This window comes from Lepus europaeus, chromosome 23, assembly GCF_033115175.1.
Source record: "Lepus europaeus isolate LE1 chromosome 23, mLepTim1.pri, whole genome shotgun sequence".
Classification (NCBI taxonomy): domain Eukaryota; kingdom Metazoa; phylum Chordata; class Mammalia; order Lagomorpha; family Leporidae; genus Lepus; species Lepus europaeus.
Window position 1 is genome coordinate 15,799,466 of NC_084849.1, and position 25,657 is coordinate 15,825,122.

General features: G+C 48.4%; 1 protein-coding gene across 1 annotated transcript in view; it reads right to left on the reverse strand.

The window, feature by feature from the left end:
• The window catches only part of GCN1 (GCN1 activator of EIF2AK4), a 72,575-nt gene that overhangs the window by 38,342 nt on the left and 8,576 nt on the right, over window positions 1-25,657 (reverse strand). The window contains exons 4-24 of the mRNA XM_062182408.1: window positions 25,447-25,578; window positions 24,888-25,000; window positions 18,627-18,721; window positions 18,400-18,534; window positions 17,781-17,849; window positions 17,544-17,652; window positions 15,907-15,981; window positions 15,528-15,656; window positions 13,652-13,702; window positions 13,201-13,299; window positions 12,828-13,001; window positions 10,426-10,578; window positions 8,130-8,222; window positions 5,337-5,412; window positions 5,029-5,188; window positions 4,086-4,275; window positions 3,864-3,988; window positions 3,090-3,268; window positions 2,698-2,791; window positions 426-539; window positions 108-306 (exon numbers count right to left, since the gene is read on the reverse strand). Coding sequence (XP_062038392.1) covers window positions 108-306; window positions 426-539; window positions 2,698-2,791; window positions 3,090-3,268; window positions 3,864-3,988; window positions 4,086-4,275; window positions 5,029-5,188; window positions 5,337-5,412; window positions 8,130-8,222; window positions 10,426-10,578; window positions 12,828-13,001; window positions 13,201-13,299; window positions 13,652-13,702; window positions 15,528-15,656; window positions 15,907-15,981; window positions 17,544-17,652; window positions 17,781-17,849; window positions 18,400-18,534; window positions 18,627-18,721; window positions 24,888-25,000; window positions 25,447-25,578 — 2,564 coding nt within the window. The remainder of the gene's footprint in view (window positions 1-107; window positions 307-425; window positions 540-2,697; window positions 2,792-3,089; window positions 3,269-3,863; window positions 3,989-4,085; window positions 4,276-5,028; window positions 5,189-5,336; window positions 5,413-8,129; window positions 8,223-10,425; window positions 10,579-12,827; window positions 13,002-13,200; window positions 13,300-13,651; window positions 13,703-15,527; window positions 15,657-15,906; window positions 15,982-17,543; window positions 17,653-17,780; window positions 17,850-18,399; window positions 18,535-18,626; window positions 18,722-24,887; window positions 25,001-25,446; window positions 25,579-25,657) is intronic.

Sequence of the window (25,657 nt, forward strand, 5' to 3'; positions counted from 1 at the left end):
AAAAACCAGCAGCAGAGATCACCAAGTCCCCCCTACACTCAAGGACATTCCTGCCCACCTCCCAAACTGCCCCAGTCCTTCCCCATGGCCAACAAACAAGGACTAACCCAAAGCCTTGAGCCTAGGGGGCATCACACAGGCAGCCAAGGCCAGGAAAGGGTTCTTGATCCTGGGAGCAGCCAGGGGAGATTTCAGCAAGGGCAGGAAAGAGTCAACCAACACCGGAATGTACTGGGTCAGGCCTGATGGGTTCTTGGCCAGGATGGTGTCCAACAGTGCTAGTGCGGTCTCCAGTTCCCCGTCCAGCTGCAAGCAGAGCGGCCCAGGAGGCATGTCAGCAGGGCCCCGCTCCAGGACAGTGAGGAGCAGGCCGGGGCTGCTCAGGACTCTTCCAGCATAGGCCCATCAGGGTGGCAGCCACTTACCTCCTGAAGCCGCCTCCGGATCTGTGCCTCCTTGTCCAGCTGGACCTGCAGCATCTCCTTCTGCTTGCTTGTAAGCTGGACCTCTTCTTTTATGCCTTTCTTCTTCTTTATCTCCTGAAGGGTTAGGGTTAGCAAACCAATTCCATCGCCATGGAACAGACCACCCTCCCTACCAGGGCAAGGCAAGCCTGCTTCCACTAAAAGCACCATGCCAGTGCTAAGTGTGTGACTTGGGCCCCCAAACTCAGCATGGGACCTCCTCTAGCTCCACAAAGTCCACAGCCATCTGGTTTCTTCAGAATGAAGGCCAGAGTAGAGAGGCAATTTTTCACTGGATTCTCCATAATAAAAGCAAAGAGGGCTTTTTATGTTACAGAAAGAAAAACTCAGGGCCACTGTTGTGGTACAGCAGGTTAAGCCAGTGCCTATGACACCAGCATCCCATATGGGCACCAGTTCATGTCCCTGCTAATGGCCTTGGAAAAGCAGCAGAAAATGGCCCAAATATTTGAGTCCCTGCCACCCAGGGGCTGGAAGAAGCTCCTGGATTCAGCCATTGTGGCCATCTGAGGGAGTGATCCAGTGGATAGAAGACCTCCCTCTGTCTCTGCCTCTCTCTGAAACTGACTTTCGATAAATAAATAAATATTTTTAAAAAAGAGAGAGATAGAAAGAAAGAAAAACTTCCACGAGTCAGCACTGTAGCATAGCGGGGTAAAGCCACTGCCTGCAGTGCCAGCATACCATATAGACGCCAGTTCATGTCCTGGCTGCTCTACTTCCAATTCAGCTCCCTCCTGGTGTGCCTGGGAAAGCCGTGGAGGATGGTGCAAGTCCTTGGGCCCCTGCACCCACACTGGAGACCAGGAGGAAGCTCCTGGCTCCTGGCTTCAGACTGGCCCAGCTCCAGCCATTGTAGCCATTTGAGGAGTGAGCAAGCAGATAGATCTCTCTCTCTGTGTCTGCCTCTGCTTCTGCCTCTCTGTACCTCTGCCTTTTAGATAAATTAATGAATCCTTAAAAAAAAAAGAAAAAGAAAAACTGGCTGGCGCCATGGCTCAATAGGCTAATCCTCCGCCTTGCGGCGCCGGCACACTGGGTTCTAGTCCTGGTTGGGGCTCCAGATTCTGTCCCGGTTGCCCCTCTTCCAGGCCAGCTCTCTGCTATGGCCCGGGAGTGCAGTGGAGGATGGCCCAAGTGCTTGGGCCCTGCACCCCATGGGAGACCAGGAGAAGCACCTGGCTCCTGCCTTCGGCTCAGCGCGGTACGCCGGCCGCAGCAGCCATTGGAGGGTGAACCAACGGCAAAGGAAGACCTTTCTCTCTGTCTCTCTCTGTCCACTCTGCCTGTCCAAAAAAAAAAAAGAAAAAGAAAAAGAAAAACATCCTCAATGTATGTGAGCCTCCTCTCCTGCTCTAACCTCTACAAGTGCTTTACCACAATACAACCTGAAGCCTGGGAAAGGCCTGCTGAGGTGGACTGAGATAACAAGGCAGAGAAATCACTCACTCATTCAGTATTTATTGAGCACTTAGGTTGTGCCAAGCACTGTTCTAGATACTAAGGATATCATGAATACATGAGGTCCCTGCCCTCCCAGAGCAAACAATCTGGTGGTCAAAGATAGACAATAAACAAGTAAGCAAATACCTACACAAGATGATTTAGGATCGCGACAAATCATAAAAGAAATGAGTATAATGTGCAGTCACCAGAAAGAGGGGTGAGGATGTGCTCTGGATAGACAGGGTGCCACCTCTGTGAGAAGGGCACACGTGGGCTGAGAGGCAACACACAAGAGCCAGGCTCACAAGGACCGGAGGGAAGAACTGAGACTCACAAGAGCCCCCACGCTCTGCTCCTGTCAGAACCAGCTCTCTGCAAAGCTGAATGCACCAACCGAGCCGGGATTCCCCAGACCCTCTGTCCACTGCGCCGACACTGTCTGCTACTGCATGTAAAGACAGATCCCAGTCTTCACGGAACTCAGGGCACAGACACAGAATCAAACATCACTTAGCAGGGAAAACGTATAAATTGCTGTCAGCACTTAACAGAGAGGAACCTGTTTGCTTTGAGTAGGGGGTAAAAGAAGCTATAGAGAAAAAATAAACAGGGTATGGCTGGAGGACCAGGGACTGCCTGGGGGGAAGCAGTAGCATGCCACAGGCCTCAGGGTGACCTAAGAAGACAGTCTACGTGTAGCACTGAGCCGAGCCCTAGCCCACCAAGTTCAGCAGCACCCTCACAGGAGACACCTCTTCAAACTCACCTCCTTCAGCTCCAGCTCGATGATCTGTTCCTTGAAGGAATAAGCTTTGTTCTCTCGCTTCATATTGGCCTTTTTGATGCTGTCCTGCTGGGCACTGAGAAACCAGAGCAGGTGATAAGCCAGCTTGCAAAGAGTAGCCAGGTCCTTCAGCCTCCCACAGTCATGAAATCCCAGCTAGCTTTTAAGTACCGCACACCAGCAAAGCACTGGACACTCGATACATTCTGGGATCCAGAACCTGAGCACCAGGCCTGGAACACAGGAGGCACTTGTCAGTGAATGGACAACAACTCCTCCCAACCACCCTACAAAGGAGGCGAGTCTCCATCTCGCAAGCAAGAAAACTAGGGCTTGGGAAGGAGAGGCAACTGAGTCCACGAGTCGGGTCTCACCTCTGGATGATGGATTTGTCATACAGCTCCCCGGCAGGAGTCTGCATGATGGCAAACTCCTCCCGTGTCACCAGACACAGTGCGGGATTCTGCACAGAGGCAGTGATGGTGCTGATGAGCTGCGGGAGGACCCGGTCCGGGGACAGGATGGAAAGGGAGCCCATGGCATTCATGGAAGACTGCCAGACAAATGCAGACATGGTCAGTATGTATCAGGGAAAGTCCCACCATGCCAAAGTGCCATGGCAGGGTAGACAGCTACGGTTTGTTCCTCCCTTACTTAGCAAGAATTCACCCCTCTGTCCAGTAACAGCACCCTGATTTTGAAGGACACACTTCCCACACCCTCAACCCGCAATGAGGGACAATGAGATCCACGCCAGTCAACATTATTAGGCTTTCCTCAATGGAACTAATGGGGCACAGGGTGAAGCATGGAGCTCTAGCAGCTATCTTGTTACCAGGAAGGGGCAGACTGAGAATGGAGCCCACAGCATGGAGAGCAGAGCCAAGAGACAGATCATACAGAGGAAGAGGGACACCGTGACAATGTCCAATGAGCAACACTGGAGTCTCTGCAGCCAGCATCAGTCACATTCTTGGACTTTGCAGGTAAATGAAACAGTAAATTCCTTTTTGTGCTTAAACCAGTTTGCATTTTCTGTTTGTACCAAGGGTACCTACACCTGCTTCTTTGATTCCTCTCTTCATGCAAGTAGGGAAGGCAGGTCAGCCCAACAAGAGGCCAGAACCAGCAGCTCATAGGTCAATCACCTGATTCAGGGGACTCTGTGTGGTGATCCTGGGAATGATCTGATCCAAGTGCCTGGTGATGAAGGCTTCGGGATCAATCTTCATCCTGGCAAGAAGTGCTGGCCACAGTCCCGACTGCACTGCCACTGAAAAGGAGCGAGGCTCTTTGAGGCCATCTGCCCAACATGCTGTCACCCTGCCCAACTGAGCCCTGCCTCTCCTATACCCACCACAGCCACCAACCTAAAGAGGGGTGGTGGGAGATGATCAGCATCTCCCGGGCCAGCTGTTCAGTGTTGGTGACATCGCCCTTGAGCCCTGGAACCCCCGAGATGACGCACAGAGCCTCCTGCAGGACCCGTGGAGGCACGTAGGCCTTGCCTGCCTCAGTCACCTCCCCAGCATCAGTCACCAGAGCCTCCAAGGGCAGCACCTATGTGGAAACAAAATATGAGCCCCTGCTGCTCAGAGCTCTTTCCATGCTGGAAGCAGAGACAAAGATGCCAGGGACACAGCATCTCTCGCCCACGTTGCTGTGTACCCAGCTGGGATAAAGCCTCATGCACAGGCGCCTGCCCCTGGACCTGCAGGCTGTCAGCTGTGCCAGACCCGTGACCACGCACCTAAAATGCCTACAGGGGAAAGGAAGGTAATGGAAACCGGCCCAGGCACCCAGCACAAGACTACCAGTTCCTCAAGCAGGCTTAGAGGAAGGGAAGCACTGAACCATGGCATGGAGAGCACTGAAGGAGTCAGGCCCATGGGGTCTACTCTTAATTCTTCCTCCCTCTGGCTGGAAGGCCCTGTATAAATCATTTCAGCTCCCAGGACCCAGGACAACATATTTAAAAAAAAAAAAAAAAAAAAAAAAGGATAATAAGCCCTATCCACCAGAAGGGAGAATGGGTTTAAAACGTTTTAAACATATTAAGTTTTTTTTCTATTACTCAAGAATTAAAAGGTTGAGCTGCATGTCCAAAGGCATAGGAAGAAAAAGCCCCTCAAAAGGAGTTATATATAAGATGTCACCAGTGCTCAAGGGCAGGGAGAACAGCTTGAGGCAGAGAGAACAGCCCAAGAGTAACCCCACCCAACACCAAAAAAACCCACAAAGCACCCCAGGGGGTAAGTAGGGGGGAGCCAAGCAAGTCTGAGAGTCACACTTCTGGAGCCCAGCCACCTTCACCTTGTGAGAACTCAGGACTGCCTTCAGCTCCTCCAGGAGTCCATAGGCCAGCTTAAAGCCACCGAGAGAGGACAACAGCTTCCGAACCGTCTGCTGCGCCTGCCTGCGGACGTGCCAGGTACGGCTCAGGAGCACAGCCACCAAGGCCCGGTGGTACTGCCTGCAAGCACAGCGACAGTTGTCCTGGGGGAGGCTGTAAACCAGAGTTTTCTACAGCCAAACCTTTAGGCTTCTAAACCAGTGTCTCAGGCTTCTGTTAGGGTTCACCGCATTGGGCCCAAGGGATAAGGTAAGCAAGCCTCACGTACTGAACTTTGTTGCCGGTGAGTCTCTGCGGGTGGTCAAGGAAAAGTCTCTCTGTCAAATGCAACACACTGCACAGTGCTGGGAGGGGAGAGAAACAGTGGGAAGTGTTTTTAAAATAGGCCAAGTGTACCCACACCCACGCGTACACACACAGAACTGCAATGAACTGGAAAATATTAAAATGTAATTGTGATTAACACTGGATGTGAAATTACAGTTCACTTTTATTTCCTTCTTTTTTGCTTATTATACACATATATTTTGGAATAAGGAAAAGTATATGCTTTCTAATAAAAAATTAGAGGTGCAGGCATCTAGTGTAACAGTTAAGCTGCCACTTGGGATAACTACATCCCCTATCGGTGTCTGGTTTGAGTCCCACCTCTGCTTCTCATTCCACTTTTTCTTTCTGGTAATTGATTGATTTATGTATTGGAAAGGCAGAGTCAAAGAGAAAGAGACAGGGCCAGTGCTGTAATGCAGCGGGCTAAGCCTCCGCCAGTGGCGCTAGAATCCATACGGGTGCCAATTCAAGTCCCAGTTACTCCTCTTCCAATCCAGCTCTCTGCTATGGCCTGGGAAGGCAGTGGAAGATGGCCCCGCTGCTTGGGCCCCTCCTGCACCTGCACGGCAAGGCCCGGAGGAGACCCTGGCTTCTGGCTTCAGATTGGCTCAACTCCAGCCATTGTAGCCATCTAGGGAGTGAACCAGCAGATGGAAGACCTTTCTCTCGTCTCGCCCTTAATAACTCTACCTCTCAAATAAATAAATAAAATCTTAAGTAAAAGAGAGAAAGGCAGAAAGAGATTATCCATCTACTGGTTCACTTCTCCAAATGCCCACAATAATCAGGGCTCAGCCAGGCCAAAGCCAAGAGGCCTGGAGTTCCATCCGGGTCCCCCACATGGGTAGCAGGGGCCCAAGCACTTGGGCCATCTTCTGCTGTTTTCCCAGAAACACCAAAAGGGAGTTGGATCAGAAGCAGAGCAGCCAGGACATGAAATGGCACTGTGACATGGGACGCCAGCGTTAGCAGCAGAGGCTTCACCCGTTATACCCAACACTGGCCCTAATTCCACTTTCTCCTAACACAGACCCTGAGAGGCAGTGCTGATGGCCCAAATGTGGAAGATGTGGAAAAGACTCTTGGCTTTGCCTGGCCCACCCCTGACTGTTGCAGGCATTTGGGGAGTGAATTAGCAGATGAAAGATCTCCTTGTCTCTACCCTTCAAATAAGATTAAAATGTACAGATAAATAAAGTTTTAAGAACGGCAGGAGTGGGCATTTATCCTAGCAGTGAAGATGCTCGCATCCCTAACAGAGGGCTTGGGTTCAATTCTCAGCTCCTGACTCCAGTTTCTCACCAGTGCAGACCCGGAAGGCAGCAGTGATGCCTCAACTAGCTGAGTTCCTATCACCCACATGGGACATCTGCATGGAGGTTGCAGCTTAGGCCTGTCCCAGTCCTGACCATTGCAGGCATTTGAGGAGTGAATCAGTGGATGAGAACTTCATTTCTCTGTCATATCTCTTTTAAAAATTTATTTATTTATTTATTTATTTATTGGAAAGGCAGAGTTAGAGAGAGAAGGAGAGACACAACAGAGAGAGCTTCCATCCGCTGGTTCACTTCCCAAATGGCTGCAACAATCGGGGCTGGGTCAGGCCAAAGCCAGGAGCCACGAGCTTCTTCCAGATCTCCCATGTAGGTGGCAAGAGCCCAAGGACCTGAGCCATCTTCTGCTACTTTCCCGGGTACACCGGCAGGGGCTGGATAGTGGAGCAGGGGCCGCCGCTGTGGCACAGCAGGTTAAAGCCCTGGTCTGAAGCACCAGCATCCCATATAGGCACCGGTTCTAGTTCTGGCTGCTCCTCTTCCGATCCAGCTCTCTGCTGTGGCCTGGGATAGCAGAAGATGGCCCAAATCCTTGGGCTCCTGCACCCACGTGGGAGACCCAAAGGAAGCTCCAGGCTCCTAGCTTCAGATTGGCATAGCTCTGGCCATTGCGGCCATCTGAGGAGTGAACCAGAGATGGAAGACCTCTCTCCCTGTCTCTACCTCTCTAACTCTGTCTTTCAAATAATTAAATAAATTAAAAAAAAAAAATAAGTGGAGAAGCCACCACTTGAACTGGTGCCAAATGGGATGCTGGCACTACAGGCAGTAGCTTAAGCTTAACCTGCTGCACCACAGCGCTGGACCCTCTCTGTCATATCTCTCTGCCTCTCAAGTAAAAACCTAAAAAAAAGAAAAGAAACCAACAAACCAGAAAGTGACTAACAAATCTGTCCTTTAATAAGTTGTTGTGATTTGTGAGTCAAAAGACTTCAAATCATCAATTAGTGGCAGACACCTCTAAGGCAACACCGAATTTTAAGCTTACATTTAAAGATAAACTGTTCCTTTTCTGCCAGGATAGCAACCAGTAGTTTTGTGTCTCTTGATGGGAGAATAGAGCCTGCCACACTCTAGGAGAGCTTCTCAGCGCCTCCTAACATAAGGAAATGTCTGAGACAGCACCAATTACCCAATCAGCTATAATCACAGCCCTGCAAGCATCACTGCTCGTCTCCACAAATTTCCCCAGTTCCCCACCATTTCCTGAGCCTTTTAAAACACCCCCACAGGAATGAATTTATTCCTACAACAGACAGACAGGCTGTTAAGCAGATCACTGTAGCCCAGGCTTGGCAGAGCTGACTGCTCAGACAGCAGGCAGCAGGAAAGGGTTCTCTCTGATGGCCTGCCAGAGACATGGCCCCAGTTTCGAGCCTAAAAGGTCAGAAACTCACCATCCTCTGAGGCCATAAGCAGGAATTTCTCAGAAGTGAAAATCTGCTTCTTCTCATCCATAATCAGCTGCCAGAAACTGCTCAGTTTGGTCTCTGTAAGAAAACACAAGGTCACCGCACAGTATAGCTCACTGTGCCCCAGGTGCCCTCTCCTGATGCCGCTGACACTCTCCTCTGCAGCAGGCAGAAATGCTCCCCTGGCAGAGATAGCCTGGCCCACGGCTCTCCTATTTAGAGCACGAATCTCAGCCCTCCGGCTACCACATGCTGGATGAAAACCTTTAGTGGTTCGCTGATCTTTGCAGGAGCTTAGGCAAGCTCCTTCTCATCTGGAATTCTCACCTACCCCAGACACCAAGCTGGAATTCTGAGGTTCACACACTGAGGTTTTCCTGGCCCTTCCCTGAAAGAGACTGGTTGGACTGCTTCAAATGCTTCTCCCCTTATGAAGCCGTTCTTAACACTCGCCACTCCAAACTAAAAGCAATCACTCCTAAATTGCTCTAAAGCGGGGCAAGCATTGGTCTAGTGGTTAAGACACCTGTGTCCCATACTAGATTGCCTGGGTTTGATTCCCACTGCCAGCTTCCTGTTAATGCAGACCCAGGGAGGTAGCAGGTGATGTTTCAAATACTCAGGGCCCTGCCACCCATGTAGGAGACTTGGACTGAGATCTTGGCTTCTGGTGCTAGCCCTAGACCCAGCCCTGGGCACTGTGGACATTGATGGAGTGAACCAATAGATGGGAGCTCTCTGTCTCAATCTCTCTGCTCAAATTAAAAAAATATATATTAAAAATTGCCCAGGGCTGGCAATGTGGTACAGCAGGTAAAGCTGCTGCCTGCAGTGCCGCCACTCCATATGGGTGCCAGTTTGAGTTCCGGCTGCTCCACTTCCGATCTAGCTCTCTGCTACGGCCTGGGAAAGCAGTGTAGGATGGCCAAAGTCCTTGGGCCCCTGCACCCACAGGGAGACCCAGAGGAGACTCCTGGCTCCTGACTACAGATCAGCACAATTCCGTTCACTGCGGCCAACTGGGGAGTGAACCAGCGGATGGAAGACCTCTCTCTCTCTCTCTCTGCCTCTCCTCCTCTCTCTGTGTAACTGACTTTTAAATAAATAAATCTTTTTAAAAAATTGTTCTAACTCCACTATATTGCATTAAATCACAGATGTAAATGTAATTTTGCACCTCCTCACTCCTACTGTAGAGTAAGCACTCTAACATGTACTAAAGTGCCATCAGGTTCAGTTCTGCATACTCCCGGGTAGCCCAAGGCACTGGCATATACACAGTGGGTACATAATAACATAAGAAAGCTGACTTCAGGCTGGTGCCGCGGCTCACTAGGCTAATCCTCTACCTGCGGCGCCGGTACTCCGGGTTCTAGTCCCGGCTGGGGCGCTGGAGTCTGTCCCAGTTGCTCCTCTTCCAGTCTAGCTCTCTGCTGTGGCCCGGGAAGGCAGTGGAGGATGGCCCAAGTGCTTGGGCCCTGCACCCACATGGGAGACCAGGAGGAAGCCCCTGGCTCCTGGCTTCAGATCAACACAGCACACCAGCCGTAGCGGCCATTTAGGGGGTGAACCAACGGAAGGAAGACCTTTCTCTCTCTCTAACTCTGCCTGCCAAAAAAAAAAAAAAAAAAAATTTTTAAAAGCTCTTTTGTTGTACTGATTCCAAGCCATTTTCAAGATGGGTACAGGGGGCCATCACTGTGGCGTAGAGGGTAAAGCCGCCGCCTGCAGTGCCAGCATCCCATATGGGTGACGGTTCGAGTCCCAGCTGCTCCACTTTCGATCCAGCTCTCTGCTATAGCAATAGAAGATGGCCCAAGTCCTTGGGCCCCTGCACCCATGTGGGAAACCTGGAAGAAGCTCCTGGCTCCTGCCTTCAGATTGGTGCAGCTACTGCCATTGCAGACATCTGGGAAGTGAACCAGTGGATAGAAGACACCTCTCTTTCTCTCTCTCTGTGTGCCTCTGCCTTTCTGTAAATCTGCCTTTCAAATAAAATAAATCTTTTAAAGAATAACCAAAAAACCATCCCAATACTGAACCCAGGTCAGTCTGCACATCATCTACAAAACCAGACCCCAGAGCAACAGCACAAAGGACAGTGACAAGAGTCTTCTAAGTGAATTCTCACTGCCCAGTATGCCCCTGAGGCTCATCCCTACAGATGACTGGCTGAGCCAGTGCAGGAAGGGCCTTGCTGGTCCTAAACATCACAGTGCTCCTCCCAAGGACTCAACAAGGCCTCTGTCTGCTACCACGCTGGACATCTCCAGACCCTTACCTGCTTGTGCATCAGCTACCGAAAGCTTTGAGAGCAGTAAGGCTGCGGCAACCCCCTCAGTGACTGTAGGAACCTGAGTGCTTTGGGAGGCGGCCTTCTCCACTGTCTGGATGAGCAAGGGTAGTAAGTCCAGAGCCTGTAGAAGTGTGTCACCTGTGGAGAGAGGACACCTGATCCATAGGGTGACAAGATTATTGGAGAAAGAAATAATCCACCCAAGTAGGAACAGGCTGACCAAACTCTTCAGTTAATTTTTCAAGTATCTCAAAGAAGTAGAGTTAGAATCTAGGGTTAAATCTTACAACCATAATCCAACAGTCTAGTTACTCATTTGATAGATAGGAAACATAGAGGTTAAGTGAGTAGCCCAATGTCACACAGCTGGTTAAGGCAGGCAATACCAATCTAAAGCCTATCCATTTCTATCTGGTAATCTTCCCCCATACCAGATAATCTCTGGACCCAAAATCCAAAACAGGAACCAAACTGCTAATCTATGAACTAAACCCATAAAAAAAAAATAGCAGGGCCGGCGCCGTGGCTTAACAGGCTAATCCTCCGCCTTGCGGCGCCGGCACACCGGGTTCTAGTCCTGGTCGGGGCACCGATCCTGTCCCGGTTGCCCCTCTTCCAGGCCAGCTCTCTGCTGTGGCCAGGGAGTGCAGTGGAGGATGGCCCAAGTGCTTGGGCCCTGCACCCCATGGGAGACCAGGAGAAGCACCTGGCTCCTGCCATCGGAACAGCGCGGTGCACCGGCCGCAGCGCGCCTACCGCGGCAGCCATTGGAGGGTGAACCAACGGCAAAAAGGAAGACCTTTCTCTCTGTCTCTCTCTCTCTCTCACTATCCACTCTGCCTGTCAAAAAATAAAAAAAATAAAAAAATAAAAAAATAAATAAAAAAAAATAGCAGGAATCTAACTACTAAATCGGTACATCAGACCATTTCACAACAAAACCATTATTCTGGATAACGTCATGGGATTTGAACCCAAGAAAGGCTATACTAAAAGTTTCTTTATAATTTTTTAAAAGTAGCTTAAGCTGAAGAGGATTAGGTTAAACCAAATCTCTGCCATTTACAATTCAATCTAAAACCAAGGTTGGGCAACATGGCAAACATACAAACTGACATATGATTACACAGACTGTTTTTAATTAGGGTATGCACTCACTCTGTGCCTAAGGTAGCTGACAATGTGTGAACTGTACACTTCCACCACAAAAAATCTACGCCTTCAATCAGTACTATTTGTGGCTTTGTGTAAACCTCACAAACCACTGCACAGGGATGACCTACGACTCTGGGCCTGGAGAGAGGTCCCAGAAGATCTGCTGCTCTGAACTCAGTGCAAAAATCTCTGGTCATATTCTTCTTCCCTAACTATTAAAAGAAATACGGGGGCTGGCACTGTGACACCACAGGTTAAAGCCCCAGCACTGGCTTCCCGTATGGGCGCTGGTTCAAGTCCTGGCTGCTCCACTTCCAATCCAGCTCTCTGCTATAGCCAGGGAAAGCAGTAGAAGATGGCCTAAGTGCCTGGGCCCCTGCACCCATGTGGGAGACCCGGAATAGGCTCCTGGCTCCTGGCTTCAGATCAGCTCATCTCTGGCCACTGCAGTCATTTGAGGAGTGAACCAGTGGATTGAAGACCTCTTTCTCTGGCTCTCTCTCTCTCTTTGTAACTCTTTCAAATAAATAAATAAATCTTTAAAAAAAAAAAAAGAAAGAAAGAAAGAAAGAAACACAAAGGGACAAAGTTCATTGGATGAAACACATTTCACACAGAAGGGTATCCTTTCTCCAGAGGTGGCTCTGGAATCTCTTACAGGTTTCATTAAACACAGCTCATCCTAAGTTCAAACATTATGTGAAATAAATGCACATCTCTCTCAGAAATGGAAATGAGTACTAGAGGTATGTGGTTTGGAGATCTTGCTCCACCACAGGTTTGAAACCTCCCTTTGCTCTACTTGGGAAGGAGGCAGATTTCCAAGCCACACCCATGACAGTAGGTTTGCTGGCACTGAAGCAAGGCCATGCTCATTTCTAAAAGGTTCAGAGTAAAGTTTAGATCATGTTGGGCCTTTTAAACCAGTCTTATCAGAACCATCTCCCCTGACTTCAGATACTACCATGACAGCTTCAGGTTCTGGGTCCTCCCTGAATAAAACTTTGGACTTTCAGAGTCTGATACAGGAGGCAAGGCCAGAATTGGTTGTGAAGATTGACAGGGCTCTGATTCCAGGCTTTATGGATGACCTAGCCCAATGTTCCCTGAGGCTCAGGAGGAAACGACATAAAACAAACTGAACTGAGAGAAAGCCTGGAATGGTGACAAGCCCAAAAGACTGGGTCACCTCTGCAGGGGAGGCCAGACACTGGCTCGCAGGAGGTACTCACCTCGGAAGGAGGCCAACATGCACTGCAGGTAGGCATGCCTTACTGCAGAGGTGGAAGTTTTAAGGCTGAACGCTTTCTTGAACCATTCAGTGAGCTTCTTGGGCACTTCTGTGGTGAACCGGTTACACCAGAGAGCCAGGACAGAGACAGCATGTACCAAGGTGCCTTCGTGAACTAGGGCAAGAAACAGAAGTCCAGTCAGTCCCACACCTTACCACCATGTCGAATCACTGTAAGCAGCAAAAGCAATCTCAGACAACCCCCGCCCCTCTCTGGGGGAGGAGTTCCCTCAGCAGGGGTTTATGGAAGACTGACAGGTGAGAAACCAATGTCATGGAAGAGTCCAGATCCCTCACCCTGGTGCACGGATTACCTTCTTGCTGGAGAAACGGGATGAAGAGCTCAGCCACAGTCCCGTTCAGGACTTGACTAGAAGACCCAGACACCACGTGATGACTGACACTCCCAATCCCTGAAAGACAGATTCCCTGTTCAGCCCCTCATGAGTACAAAACCATCAACATGGAGTCTTCCCCCGGCTACCACCTCTGCATACTGGGCCACAGCCCTCCTTTGGGCCCCCCAGCAAGCATGCATCTTCTTTGGCCATTACTGACCCTTCCTCAATTATCTTCCACAGCCCCACCTTTCACAGAAGCCAAACCTTCTACAAGATTTGAACCAGTCTCTTGCCAATCAAGCAGGCAAGAGAGTCCTGGGAGGCAGGCTGGCACGTCCAACACTAAAGAGTCAAGATTTTACCCAAGAGCTAAAGCTCACCTACCACCAGACTACGCTTCCACAACCCAGGGGGAATTCCGTACCTGAGAGGACGCTGATCTTCTGGGCTACAACAGTTAGTTTTCCCTCCGAGCCTGAGAGGAAAGACAGCAACAATTCAAATTCTCACCTGCCACATTCTCCCAGGGGTTGAATAAGGTAGTGATAAGCATGATTTATGATACAGTTTCTTTTTTTTTTTTTTATTTTTTATTTGACAGGTAGAGTTATAGACAGTGAGAGAGACAGAGAGAAAGGTCTTCCTTTCATTGGTTCATTCCCCAAATGGTCGCTACGGCCAGTGCTGCACCGATCCGAAGCCCGGAGCCTCCTCCCAGTCTCCCATGCAGGTACAGGGGCCCAAGCACTTGGGCCATCCTCCACTGCCCTCCCGGGCCACAGCAGAGCTGGACTAGAAGAGGAGCAACTGGGACTAGAACCCGGCGCCTATATGGGATGCCGGCGCCACAGGCGGAGGATTAACCAAATGAGCCACGGCGCCAGCCCCTATGATACAGTTTCTTATTCTAGAAGTTGCCTCTCTGTTGTGAAGCTGAGTTTAAAATAATACCTACTAGCTTTTCGTTTTCTGGCTAAAAAACTATTACTAATATAATCTTACAGAAAATTTTAAAAACAGAAAAAACAAAAACGTTTTAAATAAATCACTCAAGTTTTCACTACTCAAAGTCAGTAATATCTTGGTATATTAATTTTTTTCTGCTTATACAAAAATGCATATACAGGAACCCACCATATCCATGAATTCCACATCCAAAGATTCAACCAACCATTTGCAAAAAACATCAAAAATAAAATAAACTGCATCTGTTTTGAACACCAACTTTTTTTCTTGCCACTCACTATTCCATAAACAATACAGGACTACATAGCATTTACATTGTATCAGATACTATACGCAATCTAGAGAGGATTTAAAGAATACAGGAGGTGAGCAGGCCTCTAGCCTAGAGGTTAACACCCATGTCCCACATTAGAGCCCTGACTTCAGTCTCCTGCCAGTGTAGACTCTGGGAGCCAGAAAGTGACAGCTCATTTAACTGGGTTCCTGCCACTCGTGCCAGAGACCTGGATTGCATTCCTGGCTCCCAGATTCTACGCTGGCCCACGTGAATAACCAAGTGGGATTTATCTGCCTCTCAAATTTAAAAAGAAAAGAAAACTTAAAGTAAAGGAGGACGAGTTTTATTGCAAATATTACCCCATCCTATTTCAGGGACTTGAGCACGCTCAGGTTCTGGCATCTCAGGGGGTCCTGAAACCAAATCTCCAAGGATACTAAGGGACAACTGCATACTTACAAACACTCTGGACATTACACAGTCACACACACATGAAGGTAGCACGTTACCCCATAAATATATACCACAAATATTTGTGTCCATTAAAAACTACATTAGGGCCAATACTGTGGCGTAGTGGGTAAGGCTGCCACCTGCAGTGCCAGTATCCCATACGGGTGCCAGTTAAAGTCCCGGCTGCTCAACTTCCAATCCAGCTCTCTGCTATGCCTGGGAAAGCAGTGGAAGATGGCCCAACCTGCAACCACATGAGAGAACCAAAGGAAGCTCTTGGCTCCTGGCTTCAGATTGGCACAGCTCCAGCTGTTGCAGCCAACTGGAGAGTGAACCAGCAGATAGAGACCTATCTCTCTCTCTCTTCCTGCCTCCCCTTCTCTGCGTAACTCTTTCAAGTAAATAAATAAATCTTTAAAAAAACCAGGTGAGAGTCACTGCCCTTGGCTGTGCTTTATTACACCGCACATCACATCCCAGTGTGAACCCTGGCCACACATCATCACAAGCAGACTCCAGAACCAAGTCCCCATCAGATCCAGGGTCCAAGGTAGTGCCCGGGGGCACATCTCAGCCGTCCCCATGACAAAGAAGGCTTGCTCACCTCCAAGGATCGCAAAGAGATGCCTGGTCAGGGCTTCCATGGCTGAGGAGTCGCTGCACTGACGGGCCAGGTTCCGCAGCGCCAGCACCGCTTCATCCATCAGGCGGGGACTGTTGGATTTCAGCTGACCTGAACACACAGAGTCGCTGCTCAGAGACTGCCCACAACTGTGTCCAGACATTCATCTGTGTCTTTTCCAGGCTCCCAACTCTTGAATCCTGACTAAATCTCACTATAAATGATCTCAAGAAAGAAACTATGGCCTGTAGATGAGCTAAAAGTCTTAGTTCTAACCTGAGCTGTTCTCTATCTCTTTTTCTACAGTAAACAGGACAAGAAGAACGGGACCCAAGGGGCCACCTGAGGGATGGGTACTTACCAGCCAGTCCTTTCACAATGTCCAGAGCATACTGGCTGAGATCAAGAGTCACTGATGCCAACAGACTGGAGATAGCTAGGGAGACAAAAAGCACTGCCAATGTCAGTCTTAAGGATGAACCCAGGGCTGGCATTGTGGTGCAGCAGCAGATTAACAGCAATACTGACATCCCATATGAGCACTGGTTCAAGTCCTGGCTGCTCCACTTTTTTTTAAAATTTATTCACTTATTTGAAAGGCAGATTTACAGAGAGGTAGAGAAAGAGGCAGAGGCAGGGAGAGGTCTTCCATCTGATGGTTCAAATGGCCAGAGCTGCGCCAATCTGAAGCCAGGAGACAGGAGCTCCTTCCTTCCAAGTCTCCCACAAAGGTGCAGGGGCCCAAGGACTTGAGCCATCTTCCAGTGCTTTCTCAGGCCAAGGCAGAGAGCTGGATCAGACGTGGAGCAGCCAAGTCTTGAACTGGCACCCACATGGAATGCCGGCACTGTAGGCGGTGGCTTTACCCATTGTGCCACAGCACCAGCCTCTGCTACACTTCTGATCCAGGTCCCAGATAATGTGCCTGGAAAAGCTACAGAAGATGGTCATAGTGCTTGGGCCCTTACACCCACACGGGAGACCCAGATACAGTTCCAGGCTCCTGGCTTTGGCTTAGTCCAGCCACAGCCAATGTGACCATTTGGGGATTGAAACAGCAGATGGGAGATCTCTGTCCCTCCCTCTGTCTCTGTAACTCTGCCTTTCAAATAATAAGTCAATCTTACAAAACAAATAAATTAAAAAAAAAAAGATAAACACACATTTTTGCCTAATACCCAACAAATGCCACCAGGCCTGTTCTCTAGCCACGTGGAATTGGGACCACTCATCTCTAAAGGGCCACATGAATGATCACACCGGTTCCACAAAGTTCTACTAAAAACTGCCCTTGGAATATTTCACTGACACCTTTTATCAAGATAAACAGGGCCAGAGAGTCAACCCTCACACCCTAGTACTTCAGCTGCCAGCTCCAGACCACGTCCAAATTGTCCAGAAGACATTCTTTTTTTTTTTAAGATTTATTTTTGTTTATTTGAAAGGCAGAGTTAACAAAGAGAGAGTGAAAGAGAATCTTCCATCCAATGGTTCACTCCCCCAACTGGCTGTAACAGCTAGGGCTGGGCCAGGTGGAGGCCAGGAGCGTGGAGTTTCTTCCAGGTCTCCCATGTGGGTGGCAAGGACTCGAGCACTTGGGCCATCTTCCTCTGTTTTCCCAGGCACAATAGCAAGGAGCTGGATTAGAAGTGCAGTGGCTGGGTCCTGAACCGGCACCCACAGGCAATGCCAGGTCCACAGGCAACAGCTTAACTCACTATACCACAACGCTGGCCCCTTGAGAAGATGTTCTTAATCCAAATGGCCTGCAGATGAGCTTGAACTCTAAACCTGTGTGTGGTATTTTTTAAGTGAGAGTACTTTCATCCATTCTAGTAGGAGAGTCCATGAATTTCAACATATTTTCAAAAGGGTACCTAATCTCTCTCCCAAAGCTCCAACAAGGTAAACTGTGAATATATTGTATGCCCACCCTGACACACATGCTTCTCGCTGCCCAGAAGAAGAAAGCTTATAAGGCAACTCGTCTCAACCCACTTTCAATAACATTCTCTGGACTCCTCAGTAAGGACTTCTGTATGGTGGGCAGTATCAGATCCTTAAACTCCGAGTGGGACATGTACCGGAGCAGAGGTGCACAGTTATCCTACAAAGAGAAAGAAGTCAGGTGCTCAGCCCTCCAAGGAGCAGAACAAAAACAAAGGACAGTTCAGAATCTCAGAACCTGAAGTGAGATGTGACTGGTATCATGAGGAAGGCCCACCTCCCACTCACCAGTAAGTACTTCTGAGGCTTCACTTTGCTCATCAGGATGTTCTTCACATAGAAATCCAGCAGAGCACTCTAGAAGAATCAAGAGGTCTGGCTAGACCCTGACACACTGAAGGGTCTGATCTTGGACCTAAAAGGTCCCTCTCATGGGAGTACCTCCAAAATCGACCAACCAATGCCCAAAGATGCAGTGTAAAGCACACTGACCACGTCTTTCCTCATTTAAATAAAACCAGATGCCTCTGTGCCTAATGGTAGGTTCTTTCTAAGACTCCGCTCTGCAGAGGCAGAAGTCGGACTCCCTTGCTCAGTGCTTCCTCCCCAGCACCTGGCAAGTGCTGGGCACGTGGCAGCTGCTGAACTGGGGTAACAATGTCAGCACAAACAAACATCTATCATTCCAAAAAAGGATGCCAGGATTTACGAGCCAGAACTGGAAGGCAAACTTTCCAATTCCTTCAAGTTCATCCTCAGGGTGAAAAGGTCAGGGACTCACATGAGAAAACCAAAAGGTTTCAGATGAGATCAACAGCTGCGGCCATCAGCACAAAACAAGTTCCCACTCCTTCTTCCCTTTGAGACCACCCAGGGCAACCCATGGTCACGCTGCCCCAGTGCTCGCCTTGTGCCGATTGACCACATCCATCTCCTTGTGGTTTGTGCAGAACTGCACCAACAGCCCCAGCATGCCAGCATAGTTCTGGTTGGGTTCCAAGCTGAGAATGGCGGACAAGTACTGCTCCACCAGCCCGGGATTCTAAAGAGGAAGGTGTAAGGGTGGTATATCAGATGGCAGTGGGGGTGGTGTGGAGGAAGCAATGCCCACCACCCCTTATCGATTCCTGTCACCTCTTTCCATAGTTTTGTGAGCTTCTTCACAGCACCATCCACAGCATGCTTGTGGGAGCCACCCAGCACCTCCAACAGGAGTAGACACTGAACCTCTACCTGCCAGCAGCAAGAAAAGGCTCAGATCAGAATGTGGCATCAGAATGGGAGCCCCATAACCCTCAAAGCCTGCCCCAGATCTTTGACAGGCCTTCCAGACCCTGGTTTCATCTCCAGTAGGCCTCTCCCACTCAGCTCTAGGCAGATCGTCTCCCCTCCACCCCCACACTTCGCCTTGTCCTTTAATTACTGTCACCCAAGTATTTATTCCATAAATATTAAGCACCTACTGAGTCAGACACATTGGGAACAAGACAGCCATGGTCCCTGCTTTGATGCACTTTAGTTCAGAGGCAAACAGGGTATTAAACACACACACAAATGAGTGAATCACTTCAGTGAGCAAAGTACCATACAAGAAAAGAACAAGGGTATGTATGAAGATACTTTAAAAAGTTCATGGAAAATGGAATTTAAAGATAAGTTTATTTTGGTGCAAATTCAGAAATCCATGCATAGTTTTTTCCACAATACACATTTTTCATGAATATTCTGAAGACCCCTTATATGCCTGGATCTCAAAATTTTTGCACCAAAATAATCTTTTAATTGCATTTTCTATGAATTTCTGAAGTACTCTCATACCTCTTATCTGCCTTGACTTGTTCTTCATTCATGCTGCAAATACTTACCAAATAATGTCTAAACAGCAGGCAGTAGGCTAGGCAATGTGGATATGAAGTGTTGGACAGTGATTCTAGCTTGCATGGAACTCCCTGTATAACCCAGGAGGAGGCACATAATAGGTACTCAACTAAATAAATCTCAAAGAGACTACCTGCCGCAAATGAGGAATGTGAGCAGCATGAACTGTCACCTTGAGAAAAACGATGTGCTTGTGAAGTCCATGCTACTGAACTCCATTTGTACAAAATGGCGTGTTTGCAAGGTTATTCACTGCAGCATTGCTTATAACATTAAAGATTGTAAATAACACAAATGGCCATCAACAGAGGACTAGTTACATTTATATACTGTGGTATATTCAGATTAGTAAACAGTCATAAAGAATGAGAAAATCTGGGGCCAGCACTGTGGCGTAGCGGGTAAAGCCACTGTCTGCAGTGTCAGCATCTTATATGGGTACTGATTGGAGTCCTGGCTGCTCAACTTCCAATCCAGCTCTCCGTTATGGCCTGGGAAAGCAGAAGAAGATGGCCCAAGACGGGGCACCTGCAACCCGTGTGGGAGACTCAGAAGAAGCTCGTGGTTCCTGGTTTCAAATTGGCCCTGCTCCAGCCATTGTGGCCATTTGGGGAGTGAACCCCCAGATGGAAGACTTCTCTTTCTCTCTGCTTCTCTGTAACTCTGCCTTTCAAATAAATAAATAAATCTTAAAAAAAAAAAAAAATAGGAGTAAGAAAACCTGTACACACTACTTGGAAACAAATTCCAAGGCTGGTTAAATAAAAAAAAGCTAGTCCACAGAGCAGACTCAAAAAGACAATCACTTAAAGTAGCACTCTGACCTCAGAATCAGCCTTTAAGGCATTCTGGTCTGGCTGAAAAGCCTACAAGAGCATTTCAGGCATGGAAAGCCAAGACATTGTGGCAAAAGTGTCCTACATGAAGGACCTCTGCAGGTGAGACCCCAGTAGAAAGAAGTGGTCATCAAAGAAGGATATACTTTTTCTCTGAAGGGAGGACAGAGCTTCCATTTTGCTTATGGCCTTTCTAAATACTGAAGGAGCAACAAAATAAATGTTACCTTTTCTTTTTTTTTTTTTTTTTTTTGACAGGCAGAGTGGACAGTGAGAGAGAGAGAGAGAGAGACAGAGAGAAAGGTCTTCCTTTTGCCGTTGGTTCACCCTCCAATGGCCGCCGCGGTAGGTGCGCTGCGGCCGGCGCACCGCGCCGATCCGATGGCAGGAGCCAGGTGCTCCTCCTGGTCTCCCATGCAGGTGCAGGGCCCAAGCACCTGAGCCATCCTCCACTGCACTCCCAGGCCACAGCAGAGAGCTGGCCTGGAAGAGGGGCAACCGGGATAGGATCAGTGCCTCGACCGGGACTAGAACCTGGTGTGCCGGCGCCGCAAGGCGGAGGATTAGCCTAGTGAGCCGCGGCGCCGGCCGAAATGTTACCTTTTAATTCCAAAAAAAAAAAAAAAAAAAAAAGTACTGAAGGAGTTTATGAATTCAAAAGACTTCCATAGCCTAGGCAGCTCATGTCAAGAGCCTTGGGTGATCACTGACATCATACAAAAGAGTATTAATTATTAAACTAATAATAGGAGTCACTGTGCACTAACTTTCCATGCAGGACCTCTGTTCTCAAAGAGTTGTACTATGAGAATTAATAGTAAAACTTGTTCTCAAAGATATATTTCACTTTAGTATATTGAGTGGAGGATATTCTTATGTCTCATAAGTTTTACATAAGCCTAACTTCCCAATTCCATTGCTTGCTTCCTTAGGTGCTTCTTCAATTAATGATAGAAGAAGTTTTATCATTAATAAAGGAAAAAAAAAGTATTTTATTGCAAAAATTACAAGTAAAATAAGAAAGGAAGGAGGAAGGGTAGAAGTGAGTGAGTGAGGGAGGGAAGAAGGGAGGATGGTGTGGGAAGTGTCATTATGTTCTTAAAACTGTATGTATGAGATACCTGAAATTTGTTCCATTTATATAAAAAAAATTTTTAATAAAAAAAAAAAAGAAAAAAGCTAAAGGGGTATGGGTGTGTGGGTGCATGGTGCAACAGTTAATTTACCACGTGGGATGCCAGCACTCCTTATTGGAGTGCCTGATTCAAGTCTCAGCTACTCCACTTTTGATTATAGTTTCCTGCTATATATACCCTGGGAGGCAGCAGATAATGGCTCAAATACTTGGGTCCATGCCACCCACATGGAGATCTGGAGTGAGTTCTAGGCCCTGGCTCTGGCTTGACACAACCCTGACTGTTGTAGGCATTTGTGGAGTAAAATCAGCAGATGGAAGATCTCTCTGCTTTCAAATAAAATGAAAAAAAATTTTTTTAATTAAGAAGAAGAAAAAAGGTAACAAAAAAAAAAGAAGAACAACATACGTGTGGTATGCTGATGTATTAAAAAAAAAAAAAAACTACTAGGTCACAAATACAGGAAACATATCTATACACATAAGAACTAGTAATAGGCCGGTGCCACGGCTCACTAGGCTAATCCTCCGCCTTGCGGCGCCGGCACACCAGGTTCTAGTCCCAGTCGGGGCACCAGATTCTGTCCCGGTTGCCCCTCTTCCAGGCCAGCTCTCTGCTGTGGCCTGGGAGTGCAGTGGAGGATGGCCCAAGTGCTTGGGCCCTGCACCCCATGGGAGACAAGGATAAGTACCTGGCTCCTGCCATCGGATCAGCGTGGTGCGCTGGCCGCAGCGCGCCAACCGCGGTGGCCATTGGAGGGTGAACCAACGGCAAAAGGAAGACCTTTCTCTCTCTCTCTCTCTCTCTCTCACTGTCCACTCTGCCTGTCAAAAAAAAAAAAAAAAAAAAAAAAAGAACTAGTAATAGAAGGGCCCAAGGTGACTAGGGATGGGGTACAAGAAAAACCAGTATACACTGTTTGGGGGGCAGGGTGGCTTTAGCCTAGAAAGTAAGATGCCAGTTAAGATGCCTGCATCCTATACTAGAGTAGCTAGGTTTGATACCTGGCTCTGGCTCTTGACTCCAGCTTCCTGGTAAGGCAGCCCATGAAAGGCAGCAATGATGGCTCAAGTAGTTGGGTCCCTACCACTGATACGGGGACCTGTATTGAGTTTTTCCTCTTTGTTTCTGCCTTGTAAGCATTTTCAGAATGAACCAGCAGATTGGAGCTCTCCAGAGCTCTCTCTCAGTCTGTCTCTCTACCTCTCCAATAAATAATTAATTTGTTTTAAAAAATAGATCTTAGAAAAATTGTTTTAAAAAAGGATATTTAAGTTTGCTACCACATAAACTATACTGATATTCCCTCTCCCTTGATCTGAGTGTAGGTTGCTCTTATCCTTTAGATCTCTGTTCAAACGATGGCTCCTCAAAGGGGCCTCTCTCCCACCATCACTCTCCACCACACTACCCTCTTGCCTGGTTTTTTTAGCACTACTACTATTTACTTGTGAGCTTGTATATTGTTTATCTTCTCCACAAGAGCATAAGCTCCATGAGAGAAAGGTGCTCCTCTGTTTTGGATACCACTTGAGTCTCAACCCCTAGAACAGCACCCAGCACATAGCAGATCCTCAACAAAAGGCTTGAGCAATTCAATAAACCACAGTCTAGGTGACATCAGTGACTAGCAAAAAAAAAAAAAAAAGCCCAGGTCCCAGATTCAAGACACAAAGTATTACAGAATAGGGGGAGGGTGCCGTGTGCACATGGGCATTGTGGTGCAGGTTAGGCAGCTGTTTAGGACACCTACATCCTATATCACAGTGTTGGTTCCAGTTCTAGCTACTCCATTTCCAATCCAACTCCCTGCTGATGTATCCCAGGAGGCAGCAAATGATGGCCCAAGTACTTGAGTTCCTGCCGTCCAGACAGGAGATCTGGGTGAAAGTCCTGGCTCCTGGTTTAGACCTGGCCCAGCCCCAGCTATTTTAAGCACTTGTGGAGTGAATCAGAAGGTCAATCTCTCTCTTTCTCTAATTATTTACAAAAGTAACATAGTCTCAAGCATTTGATGCATGCTGCCCCATAAACACAATATTCCAGGGCCAATCCCTTCTATTCCTTAACTCATTAGTAGAATGACTTATCTCAGATAATTGACTGAAAGAATTCAACAAAGGCAGGCCTGTGAGCTTGCCCATGATGAGATATGTGATAAGGTGGCCTGCTAGAAACAATGAAACCCACACTCTGAAGGGGTTTCCCATCAATTTCTGCAGAGCTTACTGTCCCCAGACTGCCCTTCCAGGTATCCACAGTAGTGACTTGTTTTTTTATTTGAAAGGCAGAGTTACAGAGACAGAAGGAGAGAGAGATCTTCCTCCACTGATTCACTACCCCAAATGGCCACAATAAGTGAGGGTGGGGCTGGGCCAGGCCAAAGCCAGGAGCCAGGAACTTTTTCCAGGTCTCCCACATTGGTGGCAGGGGCCCAGGACCTGGACCATCTTCTGCTGCTTTCCCAGGCCACTACTAGGGAGTTGGAAAGGAAGCGGAGCAGCCAGGAATTGAACCGGAGCCCATATGGGATGCCAGAGCTGTAGGCAGTGACAACCTGCTGCACTACAGCGCCACCCCCCTGCATGTCTTCTAGCTGCATGGTTTCAATGTTCTACCCATCAACGATCAGTCACTGGTGACCATTCCATGACTGTCCCAGAGTGTACTGGAGAAACTTCCAAGGATGAAGCCAACTATCTGCCTAAGGAGCTGACTGCTTCCCACGCACTCATCATTTACACCTACCTGCACAGCACTGCACAGTTCCTACAGGCATTTCCTATCTCCACTGAGCCATCTTTATGGCAATTCTTTGAAGTGGATGGGATGGGCAGTACTTTTTCCACCTTTTTTGCATAACAGGAAACAGGCTCAGAAGATAAGTGATTCGGCCAAATCTCACAGCCAAGAATCAGACCCATAACAAGATCCTCAGATTCCTTCTCACTGAACTCTGAAACCATTCCTCCCATCCATCACAAAGCACATCTAGGCATTCAGAAGAACCTGCCGATCTGACCTAGTAGGCCACCCACTTAGCAGATGTGTGGAAAGGAAAAGTAGGGCATGTGATGGAGTGGGCATAGCATGAGAAGAATGAATTTAAGGACCAAAACTCATGATCAGAATTCCATTCCCTTAGCCAGTTCAACACTGTAATACAAACACAAGGAATGGGATGGCTAGCCAGAAAAAAATGAAATGATTTACATTATCATCTTTTCTGGCTTACTTGCTTCTTGACTATCTTCCCCACTCCAACCTGTCTTCCTCCCATGCCCTGAGGGTGGGAACCACATTTCTCTTGCTTGTCACTGTACTTCCAATGCCGAGCACTATGTCTAACATAGAGAAGCTCAAAAATGTTCACAAGTAGATGCATATGATTGTGTTGCATGCATGCCCATTCCAAAGTCACATATCTTAGGACACTTCAAAATGCTTTGTCCTGAGCACCCAGAAGAGCACCTGCCACACAGGTGTTTGACGGTGCTCTTAATTGCACAGAGAGCTGACCTCACTACTCCAAAGACCCAGGGAACCTACCAGTTTGTTCCAGGTGTCTCCCTGGCGCTTGGCTTTCAAGGGAAAGACGATTCGCACCAGAAGGCAGGTCCAAGTCAGGGCCAGCAAGGCGGCTGAGCCGCTGCTCTTACTGTGGAAAGGGAGACGGATGAGTACAGGTCAGCAGCCTCCATCTACAGGACAGAGGCTCTCCCCAAGTCCCTACCCCTCCTTTGACCTAACAGGACAGAATCTGAATCTCATTCCCCACAAATCATATGGGACAATTCAGGATAAGGAGTCCAGGCCTCATTCATATACCACTTCTTTTGGCACTAACAAATATAAAAACAAATAAAAACGGTTTCCCTGTTAAGTGCCTAGTGGGCAACTGGTTCCCCTCCAGAATGGCCTTCCTTCCACTGATTCCCCAGTACTGCTCCTCCCTCCACTCAGAGGCAGACTCCAGGAGCCATTCAGAGTACAAAGGGCTAAGAGGCAGGCATGCTCACACTTGTTCAGTGAGGCTCACCCACACCAGTTTCTCCTGAGTAAGACTACACCAGTTCCCCAGGGGCCACGGCCTTTACCTCTTACCTGGGAACCCCTGTTTTGGAGCCAATGCCTGAAGACTGCAGAGAGTGCAGGAGGTTCTTAGCAGTAGCCTCTGGCTGAGCCTCAGCCAACTGCTGGATGGCTGCCTGCAGGGCCCTACGAGAGGCTGCATCTCTAGGGGAAAAAACAAAGGAGACAGGTTAATACATGGACTTGGGCAGGCGCCTGGCTGCCTAGGCCAAGTACTGGTTCT